Here is a 16,510-nt window from a genome sequence, read left to right as displayed (position 1 = left end):
TTCCCTTTCAGTTCCCTCTCCTGAACTTCCCTGCGTTTCCTCCCCATCATTTTTCCTCTTTTACCTCCTCTCCCTTGAGCAGCCCTGCTTAGGAGAAACACAATTTAAGGGATTCACCAGATTTCAGCCTCCAGCACTTGCTCACTCCCCATGAGAGCTTTGGCAGAGGCATCAGTGGAAGCCGAGCTCCTGGTGGGACCAATCCCTGAGAAAAGACTTTGGCTGCAAAATTTATTATTTTTTTTAACTCCCTACTCACCATACGCCATCTCTAACCCCTCTCTCATATCTCTTCTGGCTGCAGGGGAAATCACAACAACGTCCTTGCTGGACCGGGAGGCCAAGTCCGAATACATCCTCATTGTCCGGGCAGTTGATGGAGGTGTGGGCCACCACCAGAAGACAGGCATTGCTATGGTGAGTGTGTGAAAGAGTGATTCCCCCTCCTCTAGCCAGCAGGGAAGGCTGCCCGCTTCCCTACGCTACCAGTGTTGAATTTTTGCTTTGTGAAGAGAGCACTGTCAGCAGGGTTACTGACGACACAAAAGTGAGAGAAGTGGCTGACACCCCAGCAGGCTGTGCTGCCATTCAGAGAGACCTGGACAGGCTGGAGGGCTGAGAAATCTTATGAAGTTCAACAAGGGCAAGTGTAGAGTTTTGCACTTGGGAAAGAATAACCTCATGTGCCAGTATAGGTTGGAGACTGACTTGCTGGAGAGCAGCGCAGGGGAAAGGGACCTGGAGTGCTGGTGGGCAGCAGGATGGCCATGAGCCAGCAGTGTGCCCTCGTGGCCAAGAAGGCCAATGGCTTTCTGGGCTGGGGGCGAGGGGGGGTGGAGGGGGGGAGTAGCTAGTAGGTTGAGAGAGGTCCTCCTGCCCCTCTGCTCTGCCCTGTTGAGTCCACCTCTGGAATCTTGTGTCCAGTTCTGGGCCCCTCAGCTCCAGAGAGACAGGGAACTGCTGGAGAGAGTCCAGTGCAGCCCCAGGGATGATGGAGGGATGGAACATCTCCCTGGGGAGAAAGGCTGAAGGAGCTGGGGCTCTGCAGCTTGGAGAAGAGGAGGCTGAGGGGTGACCTCATAAATGTTTATAGATATGTCAAGGGGGAGGATGGAGCCAGGCTTTTCTCAGCGACGTCAAGTGACAGGACAAGGGGCAGTGGGTGCAAGCTGGAACATTGAAGGTTCCACAAAAATATTAGAAAAATTTTTTTCACTGTGAGGGTGACAGAGCCCTGGCACAGGCTGCCCAGGGAGAGTGTAGAGTCTCCTTCTCTGGAGACATTCAAAACCTGCCTCGACATGTTCCTGTGTGATCTACTGTAGGTGATCCTGCTCTGGCAGGGGGGCTGGACTAGATGATCTTTTGGGGTCCCTTCCAACCCCCAACATTCTGTGATTCTGTGAATGGGTAAAGAGCATACAGTGGTGTCTGCCCTCTGAGCTGCTCGCTGCTCTTGCGCGATGACTCACCGGGCTGTTTAGACCTTGATATTGGGCTCCCTTTCCTGGCAAGCTGTTCCTCCAGGAGCCACTTGACCTTCCAGAGCTTCATGTGTCCATCTCTCTGTGCGAAGGCGGTAATGGGAACCTCTTCCACCCACAGCACGGCTCCCTTTGTTCACGCCTCTTGAGAAAATGCTTAGTTGGAGAGCGTGCAGGCGTGCTTAGTTGTTCCTGATGACTGCTATTCACATACTGCCTGCATCAAGGGTTTCCAACCGGTGTGTGATGCCTGAGCTCCTCAGAAGGTTCTGGTAGAGGTGCAGACCTTCATACTGCAGATCGAAGCCTACTGCTTCGCCTCACCCTGCACAGGCATCAGGGAGACCCACTGTTTGCCAAGGGTTTGCAGAAGTGTGTGGAAATACGGGGAGGTCAAAAGACAAGACTCCATTTCTCACAGCTTGTGCAATGTGTTGGTTTGGATATTTCTTAACATTTGGGTGCTCTCAATCCCAGGATGCTCGGTGGTATTGCAGTCCCACACCACAGAGGATTATGTAGAGAAATATTGTGGCTGTGCTGAGGAGAAATAAGTGTCACTACTGCTGTGGGCAGAAGACTAGAAGGTCCCTATGGGGCCTCTCAGATGCATGTGACCACCTTGGCTGGGCAACGGCATGGCCTGGGTTCACCTTTGGGGCTCCAGTTGAGATGATGTTCTCCTAATAGTGAGAAGTGGGTGGCCAATTAAGTCTGCCTGCTGTCATTAGCAAGGACCTACACCCAGGACTCAAAGCTTTTCTCTCCAATCACCTTTAATGTGGGAATAAGGGTCTGTTCAGGGGCTTTACAAGGACTCTGGGTGCTGAACAAGTTCATGGGCTGCTTGGACTACAGGTGGGACACCGACCTTCCCTTTGGGGCCTGGGGGAACATCCTGGGGGGGGACCGTGGTGTCCAGAATTGCCTCTTTTTACCACGGGGTGGCACCAGCAGCTCAGCCTGCTTCCTTGGGAAGACCTCAGGAGAAGCTCCACCAAGACACCCTGAGTTGGGGTGGCACCTCTTGAACCACAGCTCTTCCCTCAGGCGCCTTTCATAGGCTCGCACGCTGGCTTGAAAAGGGTGATAAGGGGAGGTGAGAGACTCCCAGACAACTGGATGCATCCCATACACTTGCTACTGTCACTTAGATGCCATTTCTCACACTGAGAACGAAGATAGGTAACACCTCAGGGCACTCTTGTCTTTACACCTCTCGTTCTTGTACCCTTTCCTGATTTCTCATTTATTCCTTTGTTTTTTTCCTCCCCCTTCGCTTTTTACCGGTCGTTCAGGAGGTTGTTTTGCTGCGGATGTTCCCTCCGGAGGGTGAGCACGTGTGTTAGGTGTTGGCACCGCTCCCTCCTGACGCAGCGTCGCTTGCTTGCCCTCCCGCAGGTGAACATCACGCTGCTGGACATCAACGACAACTACCCCACGTGGAAGGATGAGCCGTACTTCATCAACCTGGTGGAAATGACCCCCCCGAACTCGGACGTCACCACGGTACGTGAAGGGAAGGCAGCTAAAAACCTTTTCTCTACACCTGGAGAGGTTGTCACCCTGCTTGGCAGGAGCAAGGTGTCACCCCTGGTCAAGCCCTACCTCACAGAAATCCATTTGAAAGGTTTCTCCTGACCCTCCTCCCTGCCGCCTGTCCTGTGCATTTCTCCTCTCTGCTAGGATCTTTTTTTTTTTTGGTTTTTCTTTTTTTTCCCTCTTTGAATTGCGTGGGTTTTGGCCAAATTCTCCTTCTCTTAGCCTTGCCCGCAACCTCCTTCAAGGACCTCTCTGAAAGACGTTGATTTACAGCCTTTCAAAATCCCTCTGGTGAAATAAAAGAGAGGGAGAGAGGGAGGCTTGTACTCCATCACGCCGGGAGAAAAATGACGGGCACGAAAACAGAAAATAAATGAGGGAAAAGTGAAGAGAATCCGCAAAATCGTATAAGGAGGAAGGCTGAGGAAAAAAAAGGAGTTGGGAGGGGGGAGAAGAAAGGTCTGGCAGCACAGCCCAAGCTGGTTTTCTCTTCAGTGTGGCACCAGTCCTGCTGCTCAAAGCCGTCTTGCTTTTGACATACTAATTAGTTGCTGGAAAAATAGTTGTCGTGTCACTGATATGATGTGAGTTCAGCTGTGGGATAAGCAGTGGGAGCTGGGGAAGTTGCAGGTACAATGAAGTTGGGGTGATTTTTTTAATATAGATGCCCCCTATAATTACAAAGGTCACGAGGAGAACCATAAACAGAAAATGTCTGCCATAGAGAACTCCCACCAGCGAATTATTCTCAGCAGAAGTTTCTGAGTGTGCCATTTGTCCTGTATATTTTATTTTTTTCCTGAAGGGTGTTTGTTTTCTAACCAGTTTTATTTAAAAGGAGTAAAGCCCCTTTGATAGCTACGTGCTTATGTCTCTCTTGTCATGCTGTTACCTCCCAGGGTTGTAGGCCAATTTTGAGGAGGATCAACACAGCAGTAGAAGTCTCAAGGGTACAAAATCCTTGCAAGTATTGTGAAAATACACAGCTGTGTAGGGGAGGAAGTTCTTCTGACTGGAGAAGACTTTTTTGAGAGCTCAGCCTCTTTATTAGACCCTAGTGAATCCACACGGGGGAGGAGTTAATTCCCATTGCTCTGCTTTAATTTTCTGAAGTGTCTCTGTGGCAGGTGGTGGCCATTGACCCAGACCTGGGCGAAAACGGGGCGGTGGTGTACAGCATCCGGCCCCCCAACAAGTTCTACAGCCTCAATAGCACCACGGGCAAGATCCGCACAACCGGTGTCCTCCTGGACCGAGAGAACCCCAATGCCCAGGAGGCCCAGCTCATGCGGAGGATCGTGGTGTCAGTCACCGACTGTAAGTCCCATCAACATTCATGACCGCGGCAAATCCCCTCCCGGCTTCCCCATCCTTCCCAGTTACCCTTGCAGCACAGGTATGAGGTCCCACAGAAGGGACTGGCTGTTGGAGAGAGGGCTGATTCACCCAGGTCAGAAGTGCCAGAAAGGCTGAGTCGCCATAGACCCAGCATCAAAACTGGCTCCAGGAAAAAAGAAGATGGGTCATTGTTGTGGGCTACTCTACTGAGGAGGCAAAGGGACCAATATGCCATCCTGATCCACTTCACGGGGAAGTTTGCTGCCTCCCTGGGGCACGGGTTAGGGATGTGTTGGAGAAATTTCCGACCCTAGTAAAGCCCTCTGATTATTACCTCCTTCTCGTATTTCAGGTGAGTAGTGATGAAGTGGGTAGAAGGAACCCAATATCAATTAAAAGAGATTTTACAGCCTTGGGATCAGGATCAGGAGTGCAAGTTGTATTCTCCTCTATCTCTTTGGTGGCAATGAATGAAGGAATTGCCTGGAAGAGACAAAAGGTCAACCCATGGCTTTGGGACTGATACTACCGGCAGGGCTTTGGGGTTTTTTATCATGGGCTGCTAGACAAGACACCTGGCCTGCTGGTGGCAGGTGTGATGCACCTGTCCCAGAGGGGAAGAAGGATTTTGGGGCAGGAGTTAGCAGGGCTCATTAACAGGACTTTAAACTAGATATGAAGGGGGAAGGGGAGATAACTGGGCCTGTTAGGACTAAGCCCAAAGGAAGCATGCCAGGGCTTGTAGGATGGTGGACCAGCAATGACTCTCGCTCTGCTAGTTCATTTGAGGGAAGGGATAGGTGTTTAGAAATCATGGAAGCACCCAGGAAGCGTCTGATAGGAAATAGGGCCCACACTCACAAAAAGGCGTTGGGATGAGTAGCAAAACTAAAGCGCATCTATACCGATGCAGGCAGCATGAGCAACAAATGGGGAGCTTGAAGCCATGATACACCAGAAAAACTATGACATAGTGACTGTTATAGAAACATGATGGGATGCCTCACGTGACTGGAGTGCCAAAATTGATGGCTACAAGCTCTTTAGGAGGGATAAACAGGGAAGGAGGGGTGGTGGAGTAGCCCTGTATGTTAGGGAATGCTGTGAAAGCTCAGATATCAAGTATAGCGATGATGGGATCATGAGTGTTTGGATTAGGTTAAGGGCGTATAAAGCTGATATTGCTGTGGGAGTCTGCTGTAGAGCTCCCAGCCAAAGCAGTGAGGTGGATGAATCTTTCTATAAGCAATTGGGAGAAATCTTGTGGTCACTTGCCGTTGTTCTTGTGGGAGACTTTAACCTCTGCTTTCCCTCCCTGATGGTTTCCATGTGTCAAGCTGAACTTTTCTTAGCTTCATCTTTCCTTTACAAGGAAGTTTCTTCTTCTCCCCCTCCTTTTTTCTTGTTTTGAGCATGTCACAAAGATGTTTTTGAGGTTGAAAAATGAGAGTAGGTTAAGGCCTGCCGCTAAAACAGATCAGAAACCTTTAAAATGCGAGCACAGTCATTTCTGTAGCAGCCCTGACAATGAGCCCAGGAGGCAGAAACTCCCCCTCTTCTCAGTCTGGCTGCATCAATATCTAAGAAAGTCAACTAAGCAGGTGGGGAGCAAGGCTTACCAAGTGGTGAAATGTCATTTTTCTCCAGGAATGGTATCTTTTCCATTATTTATCTTGTTTCTAGAAGCCCAGAGGCACACAGGACCTAACCTCTGCCCCTTTCAGTTTTTACATCACCTCTGCTAAAGCCACCACCCCATCAGAAAGACAGAGATAAGCACCGACTGGTGTTACTCTCATTTTGCCGCTGCATGCACAGGTAGCCATGGCTATGCTTTGCTGCCAGGCAGAGTTTCCCCCTGCCAGGGGACTGGTACCGTTCATCTGATGGGCTAGAGCACGAGAGGGAGCTTGGGCAGGTCAACGCTTTGATGGAGCAGCCCCATCCTGCACTAGTGTCTGTGAAGGCAGCGAGGGCTCCTTTTTGGGGAAGAAAGGGTGGAAACAGCTTTGAGGCGTTCACCTTGAGGCCTTGTTCCAGGTGGGAGGCCACCCCTGCGAGCTACCAGCAGCGCCACGGTTTTCGTCAACCTGCTGGACCTCAATGATAACGACCCTGCTTTCCAAAACCTGCCCTTTGCTGCCGAGATCGCCGAGGGCCTTCCCGCTGGCTCCTCTGTCTTCCAGGTGAGTGTGTCCCACTGCCACCGTGCTCCCTGCTGGGAGCTGCTCCTGTGGCTTCCATCCCTTCTACAAAGCAGGCTAGCTCCTCTTCATCCTTCTCCTCCTCCCTCTCCTTTCCGTGCTCTTCCCCGTGCTCTGCACTCTCTCCATCCTCTAACAATGCAACTAGGTGGATGCAGAAGAGGTTGTGCCGTCCCGCCCTGTGTGCCTGTTCCCAGCTGCGGAGTTCATCGAATCATTAAGGTTGGAAAAGACCTCCAAGATCATCTAGTCTAACCATCAACTCGACGATACTACTCGACCACTAAACCATGTCCCAAAATGCTCCAAGACCCCTTTGTTTCAGCTCAGCATCCCTGGGGGCAAAGGAACGCTCAGGGTTTATGAACTGAGATTTTCCTTGTTAGGAGAATGACTGGGCTTCCCCCACACTCACTCCTTCCCTCTGTTCTCCCCGCCAGGTGGTGGCCATCGACCTGGATGAGGGGCCAAATGGGCAGGTGACATACCGCATGCAGGTGGGGATGCCTCGCATGGATTTCATCATCAACGGCACCAGCGGGCTCATCATCTCCACTGCCGTGCTGGACAGGGAGAGGATCGCCGAGTACTACCTGCGGGTGGTGGCCAGCGATGCTGGCGTGCCCTCCAAGAGCTCCACCAGCACCCTGACCGTCAAAGGTGGGTGTGCTGGGACCCCTTCTGATCCCTGCCCATAGGCCCTTCTGGTCCCAAAACGATAGATGACAAGTACACCTCACCGAGGGGGGGACGTGTGGTTTATGTAGGAGACAGACTGAGAAGGGTCCATCTTTCATTTGATGCATTTCTATTTGCTGGCTTTCCACAAGCCTAGTGCTGAAGAAAAGCATCATCTGGATATAAACTGACCCTGCGTTCTCCTCAGGTTTAGAAAAGGAAGTTTCTGGTCCTGAAACCCCAGAGCCCTTTGTCGTATATCAGGAAATACTGAGCGTATAGGCAGGTGGCTTTGGGAGCCTGATATCTGCAGGAGGGGCAGCCCTGGGCAGGAGGGTCACTCAGCTCTGCTCCTCCCTTTCAGTTCTGGACGTGAATGACGAGAACCCTACCTTTTTCCCCGCCGTCTACAACGTGTCACTGCCTGAAAACGTGGCTCGGGATTTCAAAGTGGTCCGGCTCAACTGCACAGATGCTGATGTTGGGCTGAACGCTGAGCTCAGCTACTTCATCACAGGTAGGAGGAACCCCTTGCAACAAAACACAGCTTTGGTTGTGGAAAGGAGCTCCCGGGACCGTGACCAGGGTGTCCTGCACATCAGCTCTGCCTTTTGCAGCCCCTCCAAACCTTGTACAGTATCGCCATCTGCCGAACAGCCTCGCTCTGCTCCGGCTGCTATTCCTGGTCCTCCTGGGGTGAGCTCTCACCCCCCTCTGCCCTGAGCATCTTCTGCCCTCCCACAAATCTCTGAATCATAGAATCATAAAATGCAGCCAGGAAAAAGCATGATGATGGGCTTAACCACTGCTGAGGCGGCGTTCACGTGCATTTAGGGCTGGAAATTTAAAATCTGGAGGTTTAGGGCATCTCGTAGGCTGGGTCTGGGTGGGCAGCACTCGGCTCGCCCCACATCTGCGGCACCCGCAGCGAGAAGCCAGGGAAACCCCCGGCCGTGCTTTGACTTGCAAACTTGCACATGCAACATTCAGGAAGAGGGCAAAAAAAATGAAGCGTCACCAGAGAGTCATTTATTTCTTTTTCTCACAAGAGCAGCCCTGTGTTTCATCTCACTTGCTCCAGGGCAGGGGGAAAGAAAAGGTGTGTGTTGTCCCACAAGTACCACAGACCGCATGCAAAGTGACCCCGGTTTGCTTCCGAAGGTCTCAGGAAATGATCTGACATTTACATGATTCAGCTTTTCCTACAACCTTCGCTCCTCGCCAGCGCTGTGAGGCAAGCACCGGCACATGGTGTGGCAGAAAGAAGGCTGCAGAGCCACTTTTGCTGCAGGGAAGATTTGTCTGGGATGAGATGTGAGCTTGCCCTATGCTTTCCTTGCCCAAAAACACGTAAAATGCAGCTTTTCCAGGAAGGCAAGCCGAGCACTCGGGAATTTCGCCATCAGGCTGTAGCATCCCTGCAGCGCTGCTCCCTGCATCCAGGCAGCGGGTGACTGAGTCCTTGTCCTTCACTACAGGTGGGAACCAGGATGGCAAATTCAGCGTCGGCTTCAGGGATGGAGTGGTCAGGACAGTTGTGAGTCTGGACAGGGAGACCGTGGCGTCGTACGCGCTGATCCTGGAGGCCATTGGTAAGGATTTCCCACCGTTCCCGCAGAGGGGTGGCCGCGGGCATGCCTTGGAAACTCAGGAGAGAGGCAGCGACCTTTTGAGGTGCTCTATCAACCTGTGGTTGGTGTTAGCACTTCACAGCCCACATGCATGGTTCCACCGTGATTTTGCAGGCAGTAAATTCACCCCTCAGGCTCGTCCAACCCCTCTTCCCTGGAGAAGGCAAGCCCCCCTGTTCCCAAGAGGCTCCGTGCTCTCGGGGGCAAATGTCCACCCAGAAATGCCATCACCACAGCATCGCTCCCCTAATGCCATGCCAGCTCTTGGCTTGGTGGCTGCTGATTAATCCAGAGCCACCTGGCAAGGGCAGAGGGCCTGTGTGCCAAACACACCTTGGCCATCATCCCCAGAGCTTTATAATGATGTGCCTGTTTACAGAAGACTTGGATGCCCCTTTTGAAAAGAGGAATAAGTGGCCTGGTCAGAAGTCTTTGGGGTTGCAGCATTGCAGGTGCCACAGGATTGGATCCCAGGCAGGAACGGGACTGTTAGGCCCTTCTGATGGGTATCAGACTGCTGATGGTTTTCCAAGTCGCCAGATCCAAGCTGGGTGGGCTTTGTGCTTTCTTCCATCAGGCATGCTGGAAAAAAACAACCCAGCTTATGCTCCCTGTTGCCTCATCCTTCATGGCAAACCCAAGAGCTGTGCTGCCATGTCCTTATCTATTGAACACGAACAGGTCCCCAAGCTCTTTGGCTGTGAGCTGAGCCTGGTCTACAGAAAACTCAACAGACCTCTGCCCGAATTCATATCCCAAATCCCTGACCTCCAGCAATCCCTTCCTTCTTAGTCTATGAAGCTGCAAACCTACTTTTAATGATTGCTTGCATTTCTAGCCTCACTGGGCAGTGGCTCCATGATACAGCTTGAGGGTGGTTTGGCTTTTCTTTTTTTTTGTTCAGGATAGGCAGAAAAAAACCCCAACCTCGTGGCTTAGCTTGGGATTTGGAAGCTGCAGAAAAGATGGAGGGGCTTAGTTTAGAAATGTTGATCCTGTTGTTTTTTAGCAGCCGAAGGCTGAGCATCACCTGTGCAAGGAGGAGACAGAGGTGACCGAACCTCCTCTCACCTTTCTCTCCCAAACAGACAACGGCCCCACAGGGAACCGGCGCACCGGGACTGCCACCGTGTATGTGACCATCCTGGATGTCAATGACAACCGACCCATCTTCCTGCAGAGCAGCTACGAAGTCAGCGTCCCTGAGGACATCCCGGCCGCCAGCAGCATAGTGCAGGCACATGGTTCTCTCCCACGGGGGGTCTCTGGGTTGGGGAAGGGGGTTGCAGGAAGCCCAGGGTGGAGATTTTTCTCTCCCCATCATCAGTCTGTTCCCCTGGGCCAGGGCAAGTTAATCTGGAGACGAGAACTCTGAGAGGAGACCTCACTGATCTCTACAAATCCGTCAAAGAGGTTGTAGGGAGGAAGGTGTTGGTCTTTTCTCTCAAGTTACTAGTGATAGGACAAGAGGAAATGGCCTCAAGTTGCCTCAGGGGAGGTTGAGATGAGATATTAGGAAGAAATTCTTCACGGAAAGAGTTGTCAGACACTGGAATAAACTGCCTAGGGAGGGGGTTGAGTTGCCATCCCTGGATGTGTTTGTGTTGCTTAGATGTGGTGTTGGGTGATGTGGTTTAGGGGTGAACTTGTAGTGTAGGGTCAGTGGTTGGACTCGATGATCCCAAGGGTCTTTTCGAACCTGAACTGTTCTATGATTCTATGATTAGGGAAAAATTCTTTATTGAAAGAGTGGTGAGGCATTGGAAGAGGCTGCCCAGGGCAGTGGTGGAGTCACCATCCCTGGAGGTGTTCAAAGAACGTGCAGACATGGCACTTCAGGACATGGTTTAGTGGTTATGATAGTGTTGGTTGACAATTGGGCTTGATGATCTTAAAGGTCTTTTCCATCCTTAAGGTTTCTGTGATTCTAACAGGCTTTCTTGCTTGTGCGCCCCCCTGCTCCTTTGCTAACCCAGGCTGTGAGCACTGGGGAGATGACAGCAAAGCCAGGGAAAAATAAGAAGCATTTCTGCAAGGGGGAAGAGGAGCAAACCCAAGCTCTGTGTTGGCGAGCCTGCCCCTGTCCCCACTTTCTCCCTCCTCCCAGCAGAGAAGGGATGGAGAGAGGAGATCTCAAGGGGGAGGGAAAAGAGGGAGTGCAGAGATGCTCTTGGGGGGGGGGCAGGGGGAGTGGAGGGAGAAAAGCATTGGGAGTTTGCTTTCATTTTTGTTCCTCTTTGAGGGAGCAGTGGGCAGAGCTGAATGGCTCAGTGAGCGCTGAATGAATGCAGGCATTCACTCAGCCTCTGAGGGCTTCCAGCATCTCTTCAAACCCAGGGCTCTTCTGGAGCGGGTAGCAAAGGCTCTTTGCAGAGGGCCCTGTGAAGGCTCCTCCTGCCTTGAATACCTCTCCCGGCCCAGGGAAAGGGGCAGCTTTGTCCCTGGCTCTCACAGGCGTTGTGAGTCACCGGGAGAGAAGAAAAGAGCTTTTTCGCCTACCGCAACAAAGGTTTTGCTGGGAGCTGTGCGTGGTTCTCGAGCACAAGCTTCCCACAGCTCCTCTTCGCGTGTTGCTCCCATGGCACAAAAATTACAGGGATTTGGAAAAATGGGCAATAACCTGGGTTTAGCTTAATTCATGCCTCTGAGGTGGACTGTTTGTAGTGAAGGTCTCTCCCTTCAAAGACAGCCCTGTTGCCCCTCTGGCAACAAGAGAATTCTGACCTGGAAGAATTAAACTTTTTCTTTTCCTACCGATTCCTTTAAGCACGTTGGCTTACCTACTGGTTGTCATACCCTTTCCCAGCAGAAGCAAGCAGTGCCTTTTTGAGCTGGCAGCAGCTGCAATCCTCCAAAGGCCTCTTTAATGCATTTACAGGCATGTTTACCTGCTCGTTTATTGAAGCAGGTATCCAGCAGCCAGCTGTAGCGCATTCTTCCGAGAAGAAACTGGAGCAATCCATGACTCGTTGCATGGAGAAGGGGGACACAAGCACCAGGTGGGGCACAAGTCTTCTCTCAGGAGGCAATCCTGGCTGAGAATTGCTTTTTGGGGGCCACGTTTGCCCCGGGATGCCTTTCTTCGTTAGGCAGCCAGGTTGCTCTGCTCTCGCCCAGGCACCTCGCAACTCACACAACGTTTTCCGAAAGAAACGAAGCAGCAGTATTTTTGTGGGCTTGCCCGGCAATCGCTGCGTGTGGGTGTAGTTTGGGTGCCTCCAGTTTTTCCTACCTGGAAAGCATTTGGGAAGCTGAAATAACAAAATCTGCCGCCTTGCAGAGCCACTGCCTGGAAACGAGCTGCTCGAAGGGGCTCTGCCAGGATGCTTGGGGGTATCGGGAGCTGCTCGAGGAGGGGACTGAACCTGAACCAAAAGCTCAAGATGTGGGATGAGCTAGTTCCTGCAGAGCAGGATCACATTTTGGTGGACTCTGTGATGTCCTGGCTGGGGGGGGAGCTCCTGGGGAGGATGAGCTGGTTCTGGCACACGGGCCGGCTTCTCCTGAAGGTGTTGATGGAGCGGCGCAGGGAGCCCAGTCGCTTCCAGAGCCTCAGCTGGGGCTCGCTGGCATCTGTTGGGTGGTGGGGCATGCACTCACGGGAGCGGTCCAGTGCTGCCGGCTTGCAGAGGGCGACAAAGATGAGGAAGGTCGCCAGGAGGAGGAAGATGCAAATGAGGGCGGCGATGATGGGCAGTGGCTCTGCCATCCTGAGGGATGTGGGGCTGGGTGGGACGAGCTCGGTGGTTGAAAGCAGAAGCCCAAGGAGAGGCGGGGTGGGAGAGGTCCCGTTGCCGGTGTCCTCTGTGCTCATCTTCCCTGCAGTGCACAAGGCGACACAAAGAAGGGACATGGGTGATTACCACCTAGAAGGTGGACAGATAGCCACTCTCTGTCCATCTCGATGGGTTTTGAGCTTGCTTTGATGTCTAAGGTCCTCCCAGATGTGTTTTCTGTGACAAGGTGTCTGTTCCTGCACAGAGATAGGTTTTAGAAATCCAAAGTACTACCCTGAAGTGCAAAAACCGTCTGGCAAAGAAATCTAATGCAAGTAGTGCTGCGTACACATGGTATCGTGACCCTGTAAAGCATAAAGCTTTTCTGGAAGCAATGAATAATCGTATGGTAGAAAAGGTCCAAAATCCTCTCCCTAAGCTGCTGGGGTTTGGTTCTCTGTTCCCCAGGAATGTGGGTTTATTGAATTGACTGTCATTCGGGGATTTTTTTATTATTCCTTCTCCCTCAAAAAAAATGAATAATTGGTTGAGCCTCCACCCAGATAACTCTATGTCGAGCTGCAATATTGCACTAGTATTGCCTTTTTCTTTCCCTTTTTTTTTTTTTTTTTCTCTGCGGGGGCGAAGTGTAACGCCCTCACCCTGCTTGGGCCAAAAATCCTCTTGTGTTAGGTGTTTTGCTGACCTGGTTTCAGGTTCAGACACGTCGAAGGTTTTGCAGCCAGTTCTGCAAACATTGACACAAAACAGCTTTCCAAAGCCTCAGCAGTAAGATCTCTACCAAACTGTCCTCTGCTTTCTCCACCGGGTCAGATCCTCCCACGGCTTGCATCCCCAGAGCACTTTGCACCCATCCTTTTGCTCCTGCACCCATTCCTGAACCCGGACGGGCTGTGCCCCCCAGCTCGGAGACGAGGGTTGGGGAAATTTTGCTGTGCCAATCCTCTGCAACGCGACAGCTTAGCTTGGCCCTTGATGCTGTAGCCTGGATGCTGGAGGGAAAGCCTCATTACGCTGACTTTCCTACAGAGATGTGGGAGTTAGCAGAGTGATGGAGAGGGGTAAGACAGGTCCGTGGCTTGGCATTCTCCTGGCAAGCACAGATTTGGATCGAGGCAATTGAAAATGAAGAGCTTAGGAGGGGAAAGGCAGGGGCTGCCAGGGTCTGCTCTTGCACCCCAAAGCCACACAGGTTTGTGTAGGCAGCGGCCAGACGTTCGCTGACAAAATATTCAGAAAAAGGGGAGAGAAGACATCAGCGAAATGTTTTTAATCACTAACTGGAAACCATGAGACACACCGGCAGAGACGAGCCGGGTGGAAAGTGAGATGCTGCGTCAGGAGAGACAAGCATCACTCAGCGTCCCAATCATGCAGGAGGAAACAACCTTAAGCAATCTCATTAAGAGCAAGCCAGGAGGCACAGGTCATTTTTTTTGCACTGTTGCTGGTGGCTGGGGGGGCTTCTCCTTTAAACCAATGTGACAGTGTCCCTTAGGAACGTGTCGGGGGGATCACACTGTTGTTTTCCCCAGCCTTTTCCAGCCGTGCCCTCTTCTCCCTTTGCTTCCCATCCGCCTCCTCGTCACGCCCAGCTCAGCTGGCAGAGCTGCAGGTTCAGAGAAGATCCAGGCTGATCTCCAAGTCCTTCCAGAAAGAGAGCTAAAAACCTGGCAATTCTTTACAGGGTGCACGCAAGTGGTGACTATATTTTTGGAGCCTAAAATTTTTCAGCTTACTAACGTGGACAAAGGGGATTCCCCCTCATCTCTTGCCTGAGACAGAGCTACAGCTGTTTCGGCTGAATTTGGGAAAAAAAGCCACCAAAACTGGGAAAAAGACAGCACTCCTTGTGTGAATAAGAGATTTGCCCAGCCTGGCAACTCCCCTGAAAAGGGTCTTCCCTGCCTGATCAGCTCTAACACGAGACGTTCCCTCAGGACACGAGGCAGTTGAGGATCAGATAGAAAGAAGAGAAACTGCAAAAAGCAAAGTGCACCTGAGGAAGGGTGGAAAGGAAGAAGAAAACATTCTTGTTCCTGAGCAGTGGAGAGGGTTATTCTGCCCTGGTGCCAGGCACTGCCTGCCTGACCTGGCCCAGCTGCCTAGTTTGGCAGGAGTTTTCCCGTATGCTCTCCCTCCCTTTTCTCAAACTCCTGCAAAGAAAAGGCTGTTTTCGGGCACTTCTGTGCCTGTAATCCAGCTCAGATGAAAAGCAGCTCTCTTTTCCCTCCCCGCCTTTCTTAGCGAAGCTTTTCTGGAGCTCCCCAGCTTTTTTCTGTCTTTCTGCTTCTCCTTGCAGGAGGAGGCAATGCTGGGGGGTGCCAAACACCCCGCTTCTCAACCCAGATAGTTGGATACGGAAAGCAAAAGGGCTCCTACCTCTCACTGGCCGGCTTTGCCTTCCCCGCACGCCTGCCTTGCCGCCACTCCAAGCCCCCGGGGTTGTGTTTCCCCAGGCTTAGCCCCTGTGGGGAGGCTGAATGATACAGTTGTGAGCTGCTCCCCCTTTTCCCAGCAGCTCTGTGCCAAGCTGCCTGCTTTTTTCCCCCATCCTTTTGTTTCCACCCTCCTCCTTTTTTGACCCCTTTCCAATAGCTGGGGGTGTTTGAAAGGTGATCTGCAAAGGGCTGGCTCTGCCTGCAGCCTGCTCTCCCCAGCAGGGAGGCAAAGCAGGCTTGCTGGGGCTCGGCTGCACAAGGTGCCTTGTCCCTGCAGCTGAAAGAATTTTTTTTTCTCCCACTGCTTGCACACGGGTGCAATCAGTTTGCCAGGTTGGGGACATCCTGCATCTTGTCCGCTTGCCTACTGGGGACGGTATTGCATCTCCTCTGGGGCTTCAGTGGGTCAAAGCAGCAGATGATGAGGTTTTTTCCCAAGGCTACAGGCTGGCAGCATCGCTTTAATGCAAACTATAAAAACCAAAATACCTTGGCTGACCCTCTTCACCTGGTTATTGCACTGCCTGCAACAAACTCTTGGGTTGAGCTGGGAAAAGGATGGCTCAGGGGGTGTTTGCAGGATGCTGTTTGCTCATCACACTGAAAACCTTCACATTTGCTCACCTCAAAATGCGTTTTCCCAGGCACGGTGGGGCAGAGAATGGCACGAAAAGCTGCAGAGATTTCTCTCCCATCTCTTGGGTTTCTTTGCCACGGCTGCCACCGCAGCAGGGTGTTTTGGCTCACAGGATAGCTTTTGGGAGCCAGGGCTGTGCCAAGGCAGCTGGTCTGCCTGGGCATCACTTGCCTGCTGGTGTGGAGCTCATCCATCACCAGCCATCGCTGCCCAGAAATGGTCTCGGGGAGCCCTGAAGATGGGAGAGCTGGTGTGGGAGAGAGAGCTCTCTATTGTGAAAGGAAGTCTCTGGTGGAACAGGGAGCAAGGTGCAAGGGTTGTGACCAGCTGTAAGCAAGACGTGAAACAGTCTGGGAGGGAGGAAAAGAAGGTGTGTGGCGCAGGGGTGGGAAATCAATTTGCAAGTGCAGGGGTGCATGTTTTCTTAAGGCTGATTCGGTGGAAGGGACCAAGACATCTCAAAACAGTGTTTCAGAAGAGCACGTCTGCCTCCTGCAAGCGTGGGTGAAAGCTAGCCCAGGACTTTAAAGCCAAGCCCTTATCAACGGCCTCGCTCTTCCTGCTACACACACATCCTTTGCAGCGCACCCTCCTCTTCGCCGCACGTATATGGGTGCAAACCCCTACCTGCCTGGAAAAAGGAAACTGCTGAGTAAGGTTTGTAGGGAGAAGATGCCTTGCAGGGGCAAGAAGGTGGAAAATAAAAGCTAAGGCATCCCCGGCAATTCCCAAGCAGCCACCGCCATGGTCATGCTTTGTGGTTTCTGCAGAGGAGGAGATGCGGCGGCTCGATGCCAACCAGGGAGAAAAGCCCTGGC

General features: G+C 52.1%; 2 protein-coding genes across 2 annotated transcripts in view; one reads left to right on the top strand and one right to left on the bottom strand.

Annotated features, from left to right (window-relative positions):
• The window catches only part of CDH23 (cadherin-related 23), a gene marked incomplete at its 5' end in the record, with an annotated part of 139,077 nt that overhangs the window by 115,348 nt on the left and 7,219 nt on the right, over positions 1 to 16,510 (top strand). The window contains 8 exons of the mRNA XM_009879061.1: positions 305 to 417; positions 2,886 to 2,993; positions 4,154 to 4,343; positions 6,405 to 6,550; positions 7,009 to 7,228; positions 7,611 to 7,763; positions 8,725 to 8,838; positions 9,966 to 10,114. Of these exons, the coding sequence (XP_009877363.1) occupies positions 305 to 417; positions 2,886 to 2,993; positions 4,154 to 4,343; positions 6,405 to 6,550; positions 7,009 to 7,228; positions 7,611 to 7,763; positions 8,725 to 8,838; positions 9,966 to 10,114 (1,193 nt within the window). The remainder of the gene's footprint in view (positions 1 to 304; positions 418 to 2,885; positions 2,994 to 4,153; positions 4,344 to 6,404; positions 6,551 to 7,008; positions 7,229 to 7,610; positions 7,764 to 8,724; positions 8,839 to 9,965; positions 10,115 to 16,510) is intronic.
• Positions 12,293 to 12,691, bottom strand: LOC104281156 (chromosome unknown open reading frame, human C10orf105). Its single transcript, XM_009879059.1, has one exon. It carries the CDS (start codon positions 12,689 to 12,691, stop codon positions 12,293 to 12,295), a length of 399 nt encoding a protein of 132 aa, XP_009877361.1.

Source organism: Apaloderma vittatum, unplaced genomic scaffold, assembly GCF_000703405.1.
Source record: "Apaloderma vittatum isolate BGI_N311 unplaced genomic scaffold, ASM70340v1 scaffold18931, whole genome shotgun sequence".
Classification (NCBI taxonomy): Eukaryota; Metazoa; Chordata; class Aves; order Trogoniformes; family Trogonidae; genus Apaloderma; species Apaloderma vittatum.
Note: the sequence above shows the minus strand (reverse complement) of the source record. Positions and strands in the feature narration are given on the sequence as shown.

What these genes read in the sequence shown, in the direction of transcription:
- LOC104281156 (XM_009879059.1), bottom strand. Translation starts at nt 12,691, where the DNA reads ATGAGCACAGAGGACACCGGCAACGGGACCTCTCCCACCCCGCCTCTC.